Source organism: Phalaenopsis equestris, unplaced genomic scaffold, assembly GCF_001263595.1.
Source record: "Phalaenopsis equestris unplaced genomic scaffold, ASM126359v1 Scaffold199074, whole genome shotgun sequence".
In the NCBI taxonomy this organism is placed as follows: domain Eukaryota; kingdom Viridiplantae; phylum Streptophyta; class Magnoliopsida; order Asparagales; family Orchidaceae; genus Phalaenopsis; species Phalaenopsis equestris.
Genome location: NW_018218965.1, coordinates 33,686 through 54,926, shown reverse-complemented (window position 1 = coordinate 54,926; position 21,241 = coordinate 33,686). Strand labels below are relative to the sequence as shown.

At 34.9% G+C, this 21,241-nt stretch overlaps 1 protein-coding gene across 1 annotated transcript; it reads left to right on the top strand.

Annotated features, from left to right (window-relative positions):
- The first annotated feature begins 17,474 nt into the window (after positions 1 to 17,474).
- Positions 17,475 to 19,476, top strand: LOC110035681 (probable leucine-rich repeat receptor-like protein kinase At1g35710). Its single transcript, XM_020739955.1, has 2 exons — positions 17,475 to 18,811; positions 18,908 to 19,476. Exons 1-2 carry the CDS (start codon positions 17,593 to 17,595, stop codon positions 19,357 to 19,359), a joined length of 1,671 nt encoding a protein of 556 aa, XP_020595614.1. The 5' UTR covers positions 17,475 to 17,592; the 3' UTR covers positions 19,360 to 19,476.
- Positions 19,477 to 21,241: the final 1,765 nt, after the last annotated feature.

The following is a 21,241-nucleotide window of genomic DNA, read 5'->3' as shown; positions in this document are numbered from 1 at the left end:
TTGAAGTTCTCTTTAATAAATTTCTTTGGCGTGAGAATAAATCATCTAAAATATGAGCTAGTTGGAAGAAAGTTTGTAAACCTTGTAAGTCAGGGGGGCTTGGGTTTAAAACCCTAAAAGAAATTATTGATATTAATATGTACAAAATTTGGTACAAATTCAGAGCCCAATATTCTCTTTGGTCTCAATTTTTTTTACATAAGTATTGCACTCTTGTTCACCCTTTTGTTGCTTCCTGGCATGTGGGTGATTCCAAAAGTTGGAAAGTTATCATTCTTGCTCGGGAGGTGGCTTCCCACTTTATTTTTTGGGATATTGGGGAAGGAAATGTCTCTTTCTGGAATGATCACTGGACTGCTTCCCATCTGTCAAGTTTACCTCATTCCATTTCTGATGAAGATCTTCTGGTTAGGGATTGCTGGATTAATGGAGATTGGAATATCGCTATGTTGTGGACTCTTGTTGGTGAAGAAGCTACTTCCATTGCTAACATCCCTATTAATACTGCTCTATAGATGTTCCTATGTGGAAGCTACTTTCTAATGTCTCTATCACTAAAATTCTATACACAACTCTACAATCATTCTCAGTGGTATTGGAGTAAATATACTTGACACCAATTCATCTCCCCTTCTATCTCCTTGCTTATTTGGAGATTGTTTTATAACCTTCTACCTCTTGATGACATCCTTAAAATGAAGGGTTTAAAGTTGGCCTCTGTTTGTTATGTTTCTAAGCAAGAAGCTGAATCTCCTAATCATTTATTTTATGAATGTAATTTTGCTTCCATTGTTTGACATCATATTGGTTCATATTTTGGTTTAAGATGGCCAATTAGATTCCACATTAAGAATATCCTAGAAACTTAGAAGAACTCTGATTATTTTTACAAGAAGCTTCATTATTTCCCTATGATTGTTCTGTGGTTTATTTGGGTCGGAAGAAATAGTCACAAGTATGAGAACTCACCTCATACCCCCCACAATCTGGTTGCTCTTATTGTTGCCAACTTCCTTAAAGCCTCTAAAGCGATGGGAGGTATTATTTCTCAGCAGTGCAATGTTCATAGACCAAGTAGTCTCCTCCTTTCCCTGGGTGGATTAAGGGTAATATTAATGGTAGTTTTAATGGTGAGAAGTCTGGAATTGGAGGTTTATTTCGGGATGCTAATGGTCAGTGTCTGGTTTTATTTGCTTCACCTTGCTTTGCATCTGACCAGAGGAAAATATGTTGAGATTTTCATACCTATTTTATATTATTTTTTATGATATTGCACTTTAAAGAAAAGTATTTTTGATGTTTTGTTGCAGGAATGATGAATTAGAGTCAATGGAGCAAAAAGATGCAAAAAAGAGCGGATTTGGAGCAAAAAGGGCCAAAATGTGGAGATTTGAACTAGGGCGCCAACGGCGCCATCGACGCCGTGCCCTCGACGCCGTCGATGGCGAGCTTTTCCCGAGGCTACAAGACAAATTCTCCAGAAGGCTGCCGACGGTGCCATTGAGGCCGCTGACGACAAGATCAACGGTTAGGTGTACTTGTGCAATGGATAAGACTGAATTTTGGAGGGGCGCTTAAGAAACTCTTGGGAAAACTCATCCACATCATTAAAGGAAAGATTTTGGCCGGGCGAGAAGAGTGAAGAGGAGGTGGTGAGAGCTCTAGAGAGCTTGGAGGTTAGAAAGGTTCCATTAGAGTGAAGAGATTGTTAGGAATTCTTGGAGAGATTGTAAGAGTGGAGGGAAAGTGAGAGATTTTTTCTTCCTTGTTATTCTGAAGAGGAGTTATGTGTGTTGTAAAGAAAGGAAGAGATTCAGAGGAACTTTGAGGAGTTTACTTGGGGAGAAATTAGAGATAAGTTTGTTTATTTGTTATAGTTTGTATGACTTTGAATTTATAAATGAATTCCGAGTTTTATTGCACTTTCCCCATGAGATCTGAGTAGTTTTCTCTGTCTTTCTCCTTGTCTCAAGATTTGTGAAATGATGATTTGAATTGGTGAAGCCATGAAAATGCTTAAGAAATTATGATGATATTTTCACTTCGATCTTAATTTACCTTCAATCTGGCCAATTGATTTTTTAAAATATGTTGAGTTTTACAACTAAAGTGAAGATTACATCCAAGATTCAGGGAGGACAAAGCTCTTGGAATTTGGGTGCAAATAAATAGGGAAATAATATTTTCAGGCATAGAATTGGAGATTTTATAGTGACAGACTATAATCCCAAATTTGGTCTTATCGTTTGAGTGCTGATGTGTAGATGTTAGCCCTCAGGTGAGGGGAACGTGGGAGCTCCGAAGTGAGAGTCCGTATCCTCCCAGCCTAGCTGCAAAATCAGTAACCAAGCATAGGATTAGCCAATGTTCTTAGTCCGTAATTCTAAACTACTTCCTGTGGGATCGATATCTAGGACTCCATTAGAGCCTTATATTACTTGAGCGATACGTATACTTGTGTTGACAAATTCGACTTTAACATTATTGAATATTATATTTATACATCTTAATCAAATTAGACACATCTATAAAGTCGCGATCAAGTCTTTGGATGCCGTTGCTGGAAATTAAATCTTCTAATAGCGCGATCAAATTCTTGTATTTGTCGATTTACAAAAAGTCGGTCAGTTCTCTAAGAGGTGCCTCCAAAAACTCTTAAAAAAATCGTCTAAATACATCGAACCTTCTAGAAACGGAGTCTACACCGCCTTTGGTGCCATCGGCGCTGAGTAAAAAAATCTTCGCGTTAATTTGTTCTGCACCGCCGGCGCTGTCGGCACTGAGCATTTCTTCATAAACGTCATTTTGACTCCAAATTTCATCTTTTTAGCTTTCTTTTTTGGTTTAAGCCCTAAAAATCAATAACCTGCAAGAAAACATCAAAAAACCTTCCATTAAAGTGAAATATCATAAAAAAAACAAATATAAAATATGGGCCTAAAAATGCATATATTTTTGGTGTATCAGATCCCAAGAGCCTAGGGATGGAGCCTTGAGTTGTGGTGAATTGCCTAGATATGAACTCAACTAAGTCCAAATTTAGGGGTTGATAAAAGTCCACCCTAGGGTGCTCTGTTGATGGGGCTTTTGGGGGGATCTTATTCTATCAAGGAAGCTCTGGAAGTAATTTGACAGAGTTTTCCTAAGGAATTTCAAGCAGCCTGCACTTTTTTCGTGGGTGGGGGGGGGGTGGTTAAATAGATGGGGAAGGAGAGGCCACCAGGGGCAATTGAAGGGTGCTTAAGGTTGCTTATTTGGGCGCCAGCAAGGTGCAAAAATTTAATTGGGATGAGACAGCTTGGATGGGCTTAATTTTGAGTTATGGCCTAGGTAGGGTTTTTGATTTTGGGTTTTCCGGCAGCCTAGGTGGCCAGCCGGCCAGGGAGGGGTCACCATCTGACTCAAGGAGGTCAGGGCATGATCTTGGTGAAGTCAATTGGGGTTGGCCATGTGTAAAGGCATGGGATTGAAATAGTATGGGCAAAGGGCCATTTTGAGTCAAATTGTGTCAAAGCATGGTTTGTGTCGGGTTCAACCACCAAGGTTGGTCTTGGGCTGAAGAGGATCAGATGGGTCAGCTAAAGTTGTGTGGAAAAGTCCCCATCCAAATGATTTGGTTAAGTATGAGGTTTAGAGGATTTATTAAAAGGGCTAAAAACCTTCTTAAATAAGTTTGAAAGTGGCTTGTCCTCTTGCCATTAATAGTTTGATGATGTGGCATGGCTCTCATGGCTTGCCTATGGCTTGGGAGTGGCTTCATGGCTCCCCTTTGGCTTGGCTAATTTTTATGAGAATGGATTTTTAGAATTTTTGGTATTTTAGTGGAGTTTTTCATGAGGCTTAATTTGGAATGAATTGATCATGAAATTAAAACTTAATAAGTAATATTTGATTAAATGGATGATGAGTGAAAGATTGTCATATGGGCTTTGGACTTGGGCCTTTGGAATTAGATGTGGTGAGCTTAGGCTTTTAAAATGAAAATTGAGTTTGGGCTAAAATTTGGGCTAATTGAATGTTGAGTTTTGAATGTTGAGTTTATTGAATGTTGAGTTTAGTGTAGGAGAATGTCATGAAATATTTGGCAAAATTTCAAATGATTTTAAGTTGAATTGATAGGCCAAATTAATGGATTTGTGCATATAGTCAAAATTGAGCCTTTTTAAGTTGAATGAAATTGGGCTTGCAATTGGACCAAATTGGGCTTGAATTTTGTTTAGATTATGATTGGGATGTTGAATTTTGATTTGGAATTGAAATTGGGAAAGATGGGTCAATTGGGCTAAGATTGGGGGTAATTTGGGGACATTTGGGCCTTTGAGAGTAAATTGAGACTTTTGATCAAATTGAGTAAAATTGGTCAAATTTGGTCAAATTGATGATCAAAAATTGAAATTGGGAATATTTGGGGATGATTTTAAAATTTTTGGGTATTTTTGGAATTGTTAGTTCATGAAGGGCGTTTGGTAATTTTGGCAATTTTTTGGGATATTTTGGAAATTTGGTAATTTTAGTCAATTTAAGTAGTGGTGAGGGGTTTGAGATGATTTTTAGAAAATATTTGGGTATTTTGGAAAAATTAGGGTTGTATGGGTATTTTGGTAATTTGGTGAATTTGGGCCAAAATGGACAAATAAGCCATGAAGTCATAACAAACCAATAGGAGTCATATGTGACTCATTTTGGAGTCTCAATATCCTTGTCCTAACCCTCTTAACAAAAGACTAGGGGTATAGGTTCATCCATATGAGCTCTCCAAAAGGAGTGAGGATACCAACTTAAGGGGTCCTAGGGTTTGGGTAAGTGAAAAAGTGTAGTGGGTGCAAGTTAGTCCCACCAAAACCAGATCACCCAGGGTCAGTCCTAAGGTCTGACCATCCTTTGGGGGACTTTCCTTAAGCTCCTCCATACTGACCCCACCTACTAAGTGCTAGAGGTTAAGACTAACATATGGAACTTTAAGTTGAGCAAAGAAGGGTTTAAAATTTCTACTGGTGAGGGTTCCTTTTCTAGTTTTCTAGGAATATTCAACAGGAAAGCCCTATGGCTAGGTCCTAGGCTACTAAAGAGGAAAACTATACCTCAACCAAAAATGGGGTCAACAGTGTCGCTGGTCAAAAACATATCCCAAAAAAATAAAAGATGTGACTAAGCTCCACATAAACATGTTTGATCCTAATTCTATACAAAAATGTAGATTCAGAATTAAGTTTTTGGACACAGACCATTATGTTAGGTCCTCATCACGTGGTTTCAGACATCAAGTGCCTGGAAACCTATGCTTGTACCTTATTTACAATACATAATTGATCTTGAGGACTCTAAAAATATATATATAGTAAATTAATAAAGAAGATTCAATCTGCAGTGAAATAAGGTTAGCACAGGTTATATATATGTAACAAAGTGAACCATGCTCGACCAGAGGAGAGCTGGACAACACCTACAAAAATATGTTAGCTCAAATCATTACAGGTCCTCCCTGTTGGACATGACTCCCTATAAGAAGACCAGCCCTAACATACTAATGCACACATATCTAATCTAGTAAACACACAAAGGTAGCAAGCTAAATGCCCAACTTAGTGCAAATTAAGGAACAATAGCCATAAATATAAAAAACCTAATTACACCATACCCTATTCTAGCAAGCATCTAAAAAGAGGTTGTTCTAACACATACATCTAAATATGTGCAAAAGCGTGGCTAATGCTGACATATGTTTTTGACTGGGTCACCATCTCCAAGCCTATATTAAGGATAAAAAAATTCTAATTTGTGCTAATACAAGTGTTGGCCTTACATATTGTCTAAGTTACAAATGCATTAACTTCAAAATAGCTTTTAAAACATGGTGAATATTAATAATATTATTTATTTATTTATTTATTATTTTAAAATAGGTCGTAAGGAAAAAAAAGTCTAGTGGGACATGTTAGACATCTTAGAACCTTAGCAAAAACATACACGTGTTGATCACGATACAGTACTTCGCATTGCTCACTGAGATATCCTCACAAGCAATGCCCGTTAAGACATCACAACCAATGAAAAGTCACTCATCCAACAAAGCTGAATTGCCCTTAAGGAGAACTGTGTAATGCATATGCAAATTATAAATTGAGTTATTATACCATGATCACTTAATCAAGGTGTGAGCGATCACAAAAGGTATGCTAAAGGCTAGACCTCAAGTGACTACTCTATTAAGGTGTGACCAATCATGTTATATGCAAAATGATTATTTGGATATGAGTGTCATGTTAGGTGAACACTTGTATCTAATATCATGTACAAATATATATGAATTACTCATTCAACACGGTCATATGAGGTAAACGAATGCACACTAATAAAGAAAACATCTTGACTGCATATTTATAACTAGGGATATCATAAAAAAATCATATGCTAGGTGTTTATGATCCATATTGAGGATATAGGAGATGGGCTAGCCTTCTCAAACATGCTGTGAATTTTTCATGAGCATATAAAGACATATGTTCATTATAGGAATGTAGGGCATGCCAGCGCAAAATTGAAAGATGCTGCACTAAGATGACATACACATTTGGGTGCATTTAGAACAGGACAGCCTAGGGGAGATTACACATTGACTGAGAGGCATTCTAGATGCTCATGCAAATGGCAAGTGCATGATGCACTATATGATATAACATACCAAAATGATATTAAGTTTAGTTGCATTGGGTACATGACGCCCTTGGGGGGATTACATCACGCTCAGGAGGCATCCAAACATGCTCATGCAAATTACAAGCACCAGCAATAAATGATATGAACATGAATATGCCTGTGAAAATTTTAGGTGATGGCATAGGTAATAGGTGGTACGACTCTTTCTAGGTAAGAGTCTTACTCCTAAGTGAATAAACATTGTGCATTAGATGGAATTAAGAGCTAGGTGGCATGATCAATGATATATAACACACTTTGATATGGCTATCATTTGCATATCATTTGTAGTGGTGGCCATGAAGACAACAAATACACAAGTGAAGGTTCTCTAGGAGAAGCTACACACATGTGATCAATCATAAAATTGGTGAAAGTTATATGAAAAAAAATCATATTCTTGCACACATTATATATATATCATGCATCATTCTACACATGCAAGCACACCAAAAATATGGTTTTACATAAACATGAGATGCACATACATGAAAATCTCAAACTCAAAGACACATATGATTTCATACAAGCTCATTATACTATGAGTCCTAGGTTTATTTGATGGCAAGAAAACCATACCTAAATGATCTCATGTGGATCTAGGTTTGGTGATGGTGAGATGTATCAACATTTCATTATGTCAGGTAACGAAAAAGCACACCACTGTTTGCTCGGTTCAAGAGTAAAGTGTTTTCTGAGGAAAACCTTAATAGCATAGGTATTGAAGAGATCAAATGGATCTTCATTCTCTAGGCTCAATAAGATTCCATTTTTCTATAAAAAATAATGGAATTGCCTAAATCAAACATGAGATTACTATAATCTTGAATAATGCAGTATTGTGAACTATGGTTGAGGGAAAAAAAGCTCTCAACTTCCACAAAAACTTCTTTCGAATCTCACCTCAAAACCTATCAAACCTCTAAATCAAAACCTTGAACGTAAACCTTTAAATCGAAACCTTCAAATCGAAAATTTCTTAACTCAAATTTTTAACTCAAATAAAATAATTTTAAACTAAACCTTTCACTCAAACTGATCAAACCAAACCTTTTAAATCCAAACTAATCAAATGTAACAGTTTCAAATTAAACCTTTAAAATCAACTCGTTGAAATCAAATCTCTTAACTCAAAATTTTGAAATCAATTATTTTAAATTAAACTCTTCAAATCAAGCCATTGAATTCAAATCCTTCACATTAAACCTCTCATGTCAAACCTTTAAGTCAAACTTAATCTTTCCAATCAAACCAATCAGTTTACAACCTTCCAAATCAAACCTTTTTAGTTTAATCCTTCTAACCAAACAATTTAAGTTAAAACCTAATTAAATGAAGCATTTAAATTTAACTAAAAAATGTTTGAATTTAAACCTTTCAAATCAAAACATAACTATTTCAATAATTTTTCAATCCCAACTCTACGGACCACTTCTTCCCAAAGTTAATTAATCCTTTGGGCCTTTCCATAAACCCCATCATCGGATTGTAAGTCTCAACCTTTAAATTTCAAGAAAATCTTTTCAAATCCTAAAATGCCCTTATTTATAAATTGCTTTAAATTTAGAATATTTTCATCTAAAAATGCCAACCTTGGAATCCTACATGATATATGTCAAATCTTTAACTGATAGTTTTGTCTAGAGTCCGCAACTTATTGGATGTAATTAATTATGAGGGATGACCCTTATAGGGATACCAGATTCTAGAATAAAATAAACTCTCTCATACACCAGTAAGATAGGGGAAAAAATCATTTGTGGACACAAACCCATAAATCATAAAGATTTTCAATATCAGAATGATTTGAACCATTTATGTAATATTTTTACCTCTTTGGGTAATATATTATTCTTCAAATGATGCATCCAAATAGTTATATAAAAATCTCTCAAGATCTGCGTTGTGCATATCAACATTAACAAAAAAAAATTCCATCAACCAACACTTTTGTGCTTTATTCCATCAATTTAGCATAGACTAAACGACCAAATGGTCATATAAATGAATAAAATTTTGTGTTACCTTTCTTAAGAACTGCATCAACTTTTTTGCAGGTTGTAAACACCAAATATTAAATTAATAGAATTCATGCAAAAGAAAAAAGAAAAAAAAAAGAAAGATCGATGAGGCTAGTGCTAAGAAAATACAACAAGCCCGGGAGAACAATAAGTTATCAAAATTTGATTATGAGTAAATTTTTATTATTGCATTATCTTATTTTTTTTGCACAATCGACCTTAAAAGATATAAGAGAATTGAAAAACTAAATGTAAAAATCCGTTAAATCCACCAAAATTCTTGGATTTAATAAATCTGAATTTAAGTCTGAAAAGATGCAAAACTGATAAAAATTTTGATTGAGTTGAGTGCCCAATTTTTCACGTTTGGTTAGATGTACGTTAAATCAAGACGCAAATCCTATTGAAAAAGGGTGCTACCAAACACCCAGTTTAATTAACCTTGCCCCCCTTACATTGTTCTCCTTTTATTTCTTCATATCTCCCATTTGATTTAGAGTACTTTTCTAAGGGAAATATACCCCAAATAGTGTAAATCATCCCGTCAGTTATCATCAAGATTATAAAGGGTGTGTTCGGGGCAGTTTGTACTTATCCAAATAAGCAGTTTATCCTCATTTTGACATGTTTGACATAATTCCGCTTGATATGTTTTCTTCCTAAGCTAAATCCGTTAAATCCACCAAAATTCTTGGATTTAATAAATCTGAATTTAAGTCTGAAAAGATGCAAAACTGATAAAAATTTTGATTGAGTTGAGTGCCCAATTTTTCACGTTTGGTTAGATGTACGTTAAATCAAGACGCAAATCCTATTGAAAAAGGGTGCTACCAAACACCCAGTTTAATTAACCTTGCCCCCCTTACATTGTTCTCCTTTTATTTCTTCATATCTCCCATTTGATTTAGAGTACTTTTCTAAGGGAAATATACCCCAAATAGTGTAAATCATCCCGTCAGTTATCATCAAGATTATAAAGGGTGTGTTCGGGGCAGTTTGTACTTATCCAAATAAGCAGTTTATCCTCATTTTGACATGTTTGACATAATTCCGCTTGATATGTTTTCTTCCTAAGCTAAATCCGTTAAATCCACCAAAATTCTTGGATTTAATAAATCTGAATTTAAGTCTGAAAAGATGCAAAACTGATAAAAATTTTGATTGAGTTGAGTGCCCAATTTTTCACGTTTGGTTAGATGTACGTTAAATCAAGACGCAAATCCTATTGAAAAAGGGTGCTACCAAACACCCAGTTTAATTAACCTTGCCCCCCTTACATTGTTCTCCTTTTATTTCTTCATATCTCCCATTTGATTTAGAGTACTTTTCTAAGGGAAATATACCCCAAATAGTGTAAATCATCCCGTCAGTTATCATCAAGATTATAAAGGGTGTGTTCGGGGCAGTTTGTACTTATCCAAATAAGCAGTTTATCCTCATTTTGACATGTTTGACATAATTCCGCTTGATATGTTTTCTTCCTAAGCTAAATCCGTTAAATCCACCAAAATTCTTGGATTTAATAAATCTGAATTTAAGTCTGAAAAGATGCAAAACTGATAAAAATTTTGATTGAGTTGAGTGCCCAATTTTTCACGTTTGGTTAGATGTACGTTAAATCAAGACGCAAATCCTATTAAAAAAGGGTGCTACCAAACACCCAGTTTAATTAACCATGCCCCCCATTACATTGTTCTCCTTTTATTTCTTCAGATCTCCCAATTGATTTAGAGTACTTTTCTAAAGGAAATATACCCCAAATAGTGTAAATCATCCCGTCAGTTATCATCAAGATTATAAAGGGTGTGTTCGGGGCAGTTTGTACTTATCCAAATAAGCAGTTTATCCTCATTTTGACATGTTTGACATAATTCCGCTTGATATGTTTTCTTCCTAAGCTAAATCCGTTAAATCCACCAAAATTCTTGGATTTAATAAATCTGAATTTAAGTCTGAAAAGATGCAAAACTGATAAAAATTTTGATTGAGTTGAGTGCCCAATTTTTCACGTTTGGTTAGATGTACGTTAAATCAAGACGCAAATCCTATTGAAAAAGGGTGCTACCAAACACCCAGTTTAATTAACCTTGCCCCCCTTACATTGTTCTCCTTTTATTTCTTCATATCTCCCATTTGATTTAGAGTACTTTTCTAAGGGAAATATACCCCAAATAGTGTAAATCATCCCGTCAGTTATCATCAAGATTATAAAGGGTGTGTTCGGGGCAGTTTGTACTTATCCAAATAAGCAGTTTATCCTCATTTTGACATGTTTGACATAATTCCGCTTGATATGTTTTCTTCCTAAGCTAAATCCGTTAAATCCACCAAAATTCTTGGATTTAATAAATCCGAGTTTAAGTATGAAAAGATGCAAAACTGAGAGAAAATTTTATTTAGTGGAGTGCCCAATTTTTTTGTGCCCAATTTTTCACGTTTGGTTAGATGTACGTTAAATCAAGACGCAAATCCTATTAAAAAAGGGTGCTACCAAACACCCAGTTTAATTAACCATGCCCCCCTTACATTGTTCTCTTTTTATTTCTTCAGATCTCCCCATTGATTTAGAGTACTTTTCTAAGGGAAATATACCCCAAATAGTGTAAATCAACCCGTCAGTTATCATCAGGATTACAAAGGGTGTGTTCTACGAAAATCTCAACATATTTTACTTTGGTCACTTGTGTGTTTCAGGATAAGCAGCTTATCCTGAAAATCAACCCGCGGCCTGCGTTTAGTGTAAAAAACCCAACGGAGTTTTAGGATAAGCTGCCGAAAAGTGTTTTCCAAACGGTGAGGCAGCGTTTTGAAAACGTTACCTGCACTTATAAGCTGCCCCCAAACGGGAATCCAGCCCAACATAAAAGATGGACAAGTTTGGTGGATTAACACCTTGATTTAGCATTTCCTTTTCGTTGATTAAATTTTGATAAATTCTTTTTTATCTATTGCCCTTTAATTAAATGTTTTCTTTTATTACTTACGTAATTTAATTATACTTAGTTTGGCAGATTAAACTTTTCGTTTATCGCTCAAAACATAACTAGCTACGTAAAAGAAAATTAAGATTAAAAGTATAATGCACTTTTTGAATTTAAGAAAATCGAGTTATAACTCCATGAGCCATTCATGGCAAAAGTTCTTTAAAGAATACTCTACAAGATTGTTATTTGTCTGTTCATTAATAGAAAATGAAGGAATGAAATAACTTTTTTTGTCTTGTGGGTTAAGAAACGACACAAATTTGCGTCCGGTGTCCAATTAAAAATAGTTGCTTGGATGGTGGGTCTCACTTTCTTAAAAAATAACGAAAAAAAAAGTGCATTTTAGTGGGTCATATTGACAGGTGGATAATTTTAATTGGATATCGACGTAATGTCTGGTGCCTTGACGTAATAATCTCTCCTAAGGAATGATGATGAAGAGGATGTATTTAGACATGAGACATCTATTTTAATGTGCTTCATAATTATTATAGAATAGTGACCTTTACCTTGGCCCTCTTAGTTCATCTTTGCTTGATTTACATTTAACATGCATTATTACTATTATTATTATTATTTTGTGGGGGAGGCATGGGTATATTATTCCTTTTAGCTTGTTGCACAAAAAACAAGACAAACAAAATTATCTGAAGTTTTAACATAAATGTAGCAGCCCATGTGATTTTATGGTGTCTGGGTAGCAGGAAAAATCATTGTATGATAAAACGCACTCTTCAGACTTTTTCTGTGCTAATCTCTTTGGAGAAATGAATGAAGTTAAGTTTACATTGTTAGGGCACCAATTTATTTTGTTTTTCGTTGATAAATTAAATTTTTTTTGCTACTCAAACACATAAGCTATAATTTTAAAAAGTGAATCAATCTATCCAGGTGTTTGAACAGCTTTTATTCAGTTTGATGTTTATTTAAATTATGGATCTTGCGACTGTCAGCTTCGGACAAAAATTTTCAACTCATTAACTAAACGAAATGAACATCAACGTCATATATATATATGAGCCCCGGCCATCACACACACACACACACAAAGGAATGAACTGAGGCTATTATATGAGCCGCGACCATCACCGATGCGGACACTATATCGGGATAGTAAAAAGGCGAGAATATCAAATGTTGTTTCCTTCGGTCAGAACTCTGAGCAAATTGAACGAAAAGACAACAAAAAGAAGGGAAAGAAGGAGCCTAATTTGAGGGGCAGTCATTCATGACTAGCTCTCTCAGCATATTCGAGAGCACCTCACAAAATGACCAATGGGTCCCTCATGAGAAGTTTCTTCGAGCCTCTGAAAAGACTCATTGTACAAGGAAGGTTGCCCGTCAGATTACGGTGGTACACCCTCTGTCTGATATTCCAGTTTATGTTGACAACAGAAGTGTCTCGTCTTGGAATTTTTCCATGAAAAGGCAGACTAATGACCTTCCAGTCAACTGAACATTTTACAGCCGACCAGAGGCTTCCATCCACCAAGTGAAAAGGTTGTCGGCTCATCAGACACTTTTATTCAAGCGGTTATAAATATGAGAAGGTGTCAAAAACGATTATGAATATGAAAAGGTGCCACAAGCAATTGTGAATTCGAAAATGTACTAATCAGTTATGAATACGAAAAGGTGTCCTAATAACTTATAATGTCCATATTAAAACATGGGCAAGCATTTAGTTGATTATTGTTCCAATTGAAGTTAGGGTTATTCTTCTAGCTGGAATTGCCATACTTGGAATACGATTTATTCATCCAATTGTTAATTGCATTTAGGGTCTCAAGGGATGAAGCATTAGCATAAATCAGTTGTCTGAATGAATTTTTCTCAATTGTTTTTGGTCCTTGAGGTTGGTTCATTCCTAACTGGTCTAGCTTCTTAGATATAATAACAACCTAAGATATTATAATTGAATGCACGTCTGTGTCATGTAAACTTGCTACTTTTCTAGGGTTCACTCTCTCTGAAGGTCGTTGAAAAATGTTGGTATCCATCTCCTCAATTAGAGAATAGGCCTCATTAAATGGCTTGGACATAAGCGATCCACCTGTGGTAACATCAATGATAAACAAAAGAGAACATACTAACCAGTTGTAAAAAGTTTGAATTATTAATCAATCAGGCAATGCATGATGGGTACCCTTCCAAAGAAGTTCCTTGAATTTTTCCCAAGCTTCATAAATAGACACATCATCATGCTGGCAAAATGAAATGATATCATTCCTCAATTTAGTTGTTTTTTAGGAATTTTTAGGCTAAGACACTCCATGTCCTAATTGATCTCGGTGCTAATGAGTTTGATCATATTTTGGCTTTATCCCTCAAGGATAAAGGGAAAAGCTTTAGCCTAACTGCATCATTGGAAACACCATTATAGTGAAACGTGACGCAAAGTTCTAAGTAACTCGTTAAATATTAGTTTTTATAGTGAAACGTGACGCAAAGTTCTAAGTAACTCTTTAAATATTAGTTTGGATCTTCAGATGGTGTTCCCCCAAACTAATTATTCTGTATCATTTGAAAAATAGTAGGCTTCAGTTTTAATGTGTTACCTTCTATGGCAAGGATTTGGATACTCAAATGAATTTCATCTATTATAAGATTAGCATAGGCTCTTAAAGGTCTATGTGCATTTTATTGTTCGTGGAATGGTTCCTGAAGTTCTAAGTTGTTTTGTGGATTGTTCACTATCTCTCCTACAAATTCTTGAAGGTTTTTTTTTGTTTTTTTAATCTTCCTAATAGTCCTCTCTTGCTAAGAATCATAAGGTACAAGTCTTGTAGGTTCTGAACTACGCATTTACGAACTAAAGATCCCTAACACTAAAAGGTCACTCACAACCAAACAAAAATAATTTTTTTGTTTTTTTTATTTTTTCAAAAAATAGAAAAAACAATTGAACATAAACAGTTAACACTACAGGTTTTCAAGTCTAAGACCTTGAAGTTCAACTAAAACTTTCCTAAGTCAAATCACCGTCTCTCCATAGCAACGACGCCAAAAACTAGATATCGCTTCCAGGTTCTACAACACACCGAGGTTCATGCAAGTGCACTTGTTGTATTAGTATTATCGGATTTTAGAGTTCAAAATGTCGTTCCATAGGAAATGTGGTAAGTTTCATTAGGAAAAGTTCTAGCCTATTGGTTTTAAGTCTTAGCCTGAAAAGCTGAAAATGTTTAAGTTTAAAAAACTAACATAGTGTGTTAAAACAAACAATAAATTTAAATCCTACACAATTAATCCCACTTCTAACAATTTGGGTTAAAAGATATCAAATACTTAAGAGGCTCTTCCATGCAATGAGTTAAGTGAATTACATGGAATGTAAAGTTGTAAGTACTAAAAACTAATGATAAATAGGAGCAGCAATCTTCTTTACCTCCTTCCGAGTGCATAAAGAAGCTTAGATAGAAATGACTTTAATTCCTTAAATTTTATAACTATCCCTTCAAAGTGTATTTCCCTAACATTTGCATCTCTCTACAAGACCTATCCACCTATACTTGATAATTCAATGGGATTAATATAGTTGATTCTACCATAACTTTCTCAAGTCTTATGATTCACAATAAGTTTTTATAATTCACTTGACCAAAATGAAAGTAAATTAAGATTTTATGCTTAATCATCACCATTTAAATAAGAGAAATTACCAAGCAATTCACATTCCAATCATCCTTCTTAATCATCACAAGGAAATGTTAAATTTTTGCCCAAAAAGCACACTGAAATCACCAAACAATTGCATTGAACAAAAGAGAAATCCATTAATAATTTGATACAACTAAAATACAATAATCAATAGAAATATACTCTGCTAATTTCACCTTTACAACAACTAGAAGTTTACTCAACAAGCAAACTTCTTGATTCCCTGAACCTCTGCATTGGAAAATTTCCTCTTCTCCTACAGTGGAACAAGGAACTCCAAGCATAACCCATTAAATACTCCTAAGAGCATCAATCTTCTCAAGCCTGCATTCCTCTACTACTTATAGACACTTTACAATAGCTTCCACAAATTTCCATCATCCCTACATGATCCCCACATGCTACCCTACATTTGGGGTCACAAACTGTAGCAACTGTTCCAGCTAGTTTCAGGCACGTATGCGCCCAGAGGTTGGCACCTAGGCGCCATACTCTCGGTTTGTTGTGGAATGAACGAGTGCCTAAGCGCCTAAGGGTCTGGTGCCTAGGCACTAGTATTGCAGTGCATACGAGCCCAATGGTTGGCGCCTAAGCACCAACCTTTCGGGTTATAGGCCAACCTGTCAGGTTGGTAAGGCATTGACAGGCGCCTAGCTGCTCTAGGGTCTAGTGCCTAGGCGCCCACCAGTGCCACTTTGCACCACCCATCTCCAAGTCCTCTTATGATTTCCCTACTTCAATTACCTAGTGTACCTGCAAGAAAAATACAAAAAATACCTTAACTTTTCAGCATCAGTATTCCTCATGCCGACTATTGTTTTCAAACATCATAACAATATTCATTATCATATAATAGGTGCAAGCTTTATGAGGAGCCTCTAAAAAATTTTGTTATCAATCTCCGCAATTTTGTATATAAGATATATAACATTTTTAGGACATTTTTTTTGTGCTAGTATTTTTTTTCTTGATTTTTTAATAAACATCCAATGATTTTCCTATTTTTATTTTTGTTCTCCTCAATATAATATAATAATGATCATAATTTGTTCAGTTTTCATAAATCATTCGTTAGCATAAAATGCCACAAATACTTGAACAAGCATTTAAGCAATGTCCAAACCAATATCAAATGATTTCAATATTTTTTTGATCCGTGTTTTGAAATTGTTGGAACATATTCTAATATGACTAAAAATATACATTGATGTACGGTTTAAACAAATATTCATATATGTTCGAAAAATGTTTAATTATGACACAAAAAGGTTTGATCAACAGTAAGACTCAAACAATGATCAATTGTGATATGGAAAGGTTTTGAAATGATTCAAATATATGCAATAAAAAGTTTTAGAACACACTATTTGGTTTTATATCTTCAATAAGAAACATTAAGAAATATCATAGAAACATTAAGATAAAAAACTAATGATGGTATATATTATGGCCCGTTGATGAATGATAAAATGTCAAACACAATAGGGATAAACATGATCATCTTAGCCCCCATACATTATGAAAATGACAGAACACCAAGGACTATAGCAAAGAAAGCTAATAATGAAAAGGACAAAACATCGTTCCATCAATAGTGGAGATCTAAAAAAATTCAGTTTAAATCTGAAAATAAACGAAGATCATTATTATCCAATTTTGCCTAACATTGGGCATATATATATATATATATATATATATGTATATATATATATATAAAGTTCAGTATAGTAAGTCAAGAAAATTAAAAATAGAATACCAACAAAAAATCATGCTTAACATACAATATATATAAAGTTCAGTATAGAAAGTCAACAAAATTAAAAATAGAATGCCAACAAAAAATCATGCTTAACATATGACAGAAAAAGTAAAGAACAAGGAAAATAATTTTTTCCTGCTTCTCTCAAAAGATTTTGTAAAATTGAGGCCAACAGAAAGAATTCAAACTCCAAGCGCTCCAACGTTCGAAGCATAACTGCGAGTGTTTGAAGGCTCCCAAGTCACAAAAGGTCATGTGAAGGAAATTAAACAAAATTAAACTGTAATCCCCACCGACACACTATAAATACCTGCTACATGTCATCATCATCATCATCATCATCATCATCATCATCAGACCTTTCTTCCCGCGCTAAGAAGCCAACCCGCTCACACTTTTCTTCACCTTTTTCGCTCCACAAAGCTCAACAAATTTCATCCCAAATCCCAAAATAACTACTGAAGTTTCCAATATGATGAATTTAAACTTGTTTTTTCACCACTCAGCTCTCCTGCTCCTCTTCTCTCCTCTCTTCCCACTAAATCTCATGGCTCAACCCCCAACTTGCTCTCAAGAAGACAGAGCAGCTCTCCTCAGTTTCAAAGCTGGAATATTGAAGGACACCACCGGCATTCTCTCCTCCTGGGTAGGCATTGACTGCTGTAGGGCTTGGGAGGGCATAGAATGCCATCCTAAATCTGGAAGGGTCGTCAGGTTGCAGCTTCAAAGATCTCAACAAAGTGTAGGACAAGCACTTTACATGAAAGGTACCCTCTCTCCTTCCCTTGGCAAGCTCCAGTATCTGCAAGTGATGGTTCTCAGTGGAATGAAGCAGATCTATGGAGTTATTCCTGAGAGTTTATCAAATTTGGGTCACCTCACCCAGCTTTATCTCGAAAATAGTCTGCTTGAAGGCCCCATCCCTTCAAGCCTTGGCAAGCTAACTTCTCTTGTAGAATTATCTCTAAGTGGCAATCGTTTACAAGGCCAAATCCCTCAAAGCCTTGGGTCTCTTAGAAATTTGATTCAAATAAACCTAGGGAGGAACTCACTTACTGGCACTATTCCTTCCACATTCCAAAACTTACATAGTATGCAGTTATTCGACATAAGCCATAATCTTTTATCTGGGGGAATTCCTGGTTTTGTTGGGCAGTTTCAGAATCTTACATACGTTGACCTTTCAAATAACCAGTTAGCAGGTGTTTTGCCTTTATTGCTCTGCAGTCTTCCCAAAGTCTTAGATATATCATTGGGTGATAACAAGCTCACAGGATTGATCCCAAGCCAAATTGGCAACCTCAAGTCACTGAATTCTCTATCTTTGAGTAATAATTTTCTCACAGGCTCAATTCCAGAATCTCTTGGGAGATTGCAGAAGCTGTGGTATCTTAATCTTTCAAAAAATGAGCTTTCTAATCGATTGCCAAATAGCTTCAGAATTGGGCTTCCATCATTAATTTCCATTGATCTTTCCTATAATTATTTGCATTTGGATTCTATCCAGGATTGGATAAAAGAAAAAGAACTAAGAGAAGTCAAACTTGCAGGCTGCAACATTGGAGGAACTCTGCCAGTTTTCACAAGAGCAGATTTACTGAGCTCAATTGACCTGTCTAACAATAATCTCACAGGAAATATTGGTGATTTTCTCACTAATATGACTAGCCTAGAGGTGCTCAATCTCTCTGGTAACCAGATAAAATCAAATATAGCAGGGATTTTGTTGCCTGATAGTCTTTCTATTCTTGATCTCCATTCAAACCAGCTTTATGGTTCGGTGACAGATTTTCTGCAAAAGTCAAGCAGCATCCTGGAATCTCTTGACATCTCAAGAAACAAAATTACAGGTAGATTGCCTCAATTCAGTGAAGCAACCAGTCTGACATATCTTGTTCTGTCCAAGAACAGCATTACAGGTCAAATCCCAATCAGCATATCAAATTTAGCCACTCTTGAGAAGCTGGATCTTTCCAGGAATCAAATTATGGGCGCTCTTCCAGCAACGATGGGTGAAATGGTAAGATTACTGTGGCTGGACATCTCAAGCAATAAGCTCACAGGAAGTATACCTGCTACATTTTCTGGGCTTAGCAGCATTAGGCATGTAAGTTTCAGAGCTAATAAATTATGTGGGCAGATTCCACAGAAAAGGCCATTCAACATATTTCCAGCAGCTGCTTATGCTCATAACCAGTGCCTGTGTGGCAGGCCTCTGCCGCCATGCAGGAAAATTTAGTTTTGAGAAGAAATGGTCAGCTGAGCCCTGCATAAAAAGTAAACCTTGCTTGTTTGTTGCAGAATTTCTATTGTTTGCATCATATATCTGAATGCCAATCATCAATGACTTGTTGTCAGCCAGAACTGCAAAGTAAACCTTGCTTGTTTGTTGCAGAATTTCTATAGCCAGAACTGCTTTTTTTTTTTTTTTCTCTATTTAAATTTAAGATTTTTTGTTGAAAAGATCAGCTTTTAGGACAAAATTGGCTTTGCTGGGTTGAGAAGTAATGAAGCAAGATCAGCCCTTTTATCTTCCAAAGACAAAAAGCCCTGTCTTACATCAATTGGAAAGGCTGACAACCTAAAGCAAAAAAAAAAAAAAAATCACTAATACTTAAATTTCCAAATAATATCTCTATTTTCTACAAAACTAAAGCTTTTGCTCATCTGCGTAGGCAGGCAAAGCTAATAATTGGCTTTAGTGACTAGTTTGGGCTCACATGGTTCATGAAATCAAAAAATAACAATAGCACCTCCCTTGCCTCATTCTCATGGCATAATTATTTTGCCAAATTCCTCGTTATTCTTCACAGAAAAAGGTAGTAAAATAAACGAGGACACTCAAAGGAAGCTATGAAGATGAAAAGATTAAACATTCTTTGTTGCTTCCATCTCCCTTCTTCTCATTCTTCAGGTGATCATTTTTAAGCTATGTAGCTTAATCCATTTTGAACTTATTTCTTGTGGCACCTGATGAATAATTGATTTGGCTAGCCAAAAATAGACTGTTTGATTTTACTCTGCTTCTCATTTTCTATTTGATATTGATTTATTAAGCCAAAACAGCTGGTGTATTTGATGGGAACAATGTTATTTTAAATACCAAACCAGACAAGACTATGCTATACTTGATGCAAATTGAATTATCTTAAGAAAAATAAGAATAGAATTCAAATTCTCAGCTCATACAATCTTATTTCAATTGATTATTTGTGTTTCTCGAAGCTTGACATATTCATTGAAAACAAGGTGATTTGGTTCAAAGGAGCTTAGTCCGTGCACTCATTTAACACGAACAATTAAATATGGGGTGAATTGAACCACATAAAATAGTTATTTAGATCCAAACTTTTGCTTGATGGGATTTAACTATAAAACATATGACATAGTCAATCACTCACTTTTTTTTCATGATCAATCTTTATGATCATCATATAGTCGGGATGATAAAAATAACAGTGAATATTAGAAGCTTATTTTCTATTTATTGATTTATTAATGTATGCACACATTAGGTATCTAACTATTATGAGTAACTGTCAGAATTAAGATGTCAAATTCAAAAAATAACAACTAGTTACATAAAAATAAATACAATTAATGAAGGATTAAAATAGTGCTAATTCAACATAAAAGAGTTTCAATCAAATATGTTAGATATAATAGGGGCATATAGTCCTAAAAGACTAGGATCGCACCAAAACAGCTTAATTGTATATTGGCCCTTTACAGATTAATAATATTATATTATTTAAACATATTTTAAAATTATCAAATTTTAGTTAGGCACACTTTTCCAAAATAAAAGTGATTTACTATTTGATAGTGCTTAGAGAGGAACAAAGACATTATAAAAGGATTTTTGCCACAAAATAGATCAATGATAAGAACATAATATAATTTTCAGGAATGAATCATATAGGATAAGCAAGAAGGCTTTCCACTAATTGAATTTCATTATGATCTAGGAGCTGGGAAATATGAGGTTTTAATGACTATTTTAAATATTACAAAATTAATTTTCAATCATATAAATAAATTATGTTAAGGTCTTAGCATAAGCAATCTAATATTTAATTAAACCCTTTAAATTTACTTGATATTAATTTTTTTAAAATAAT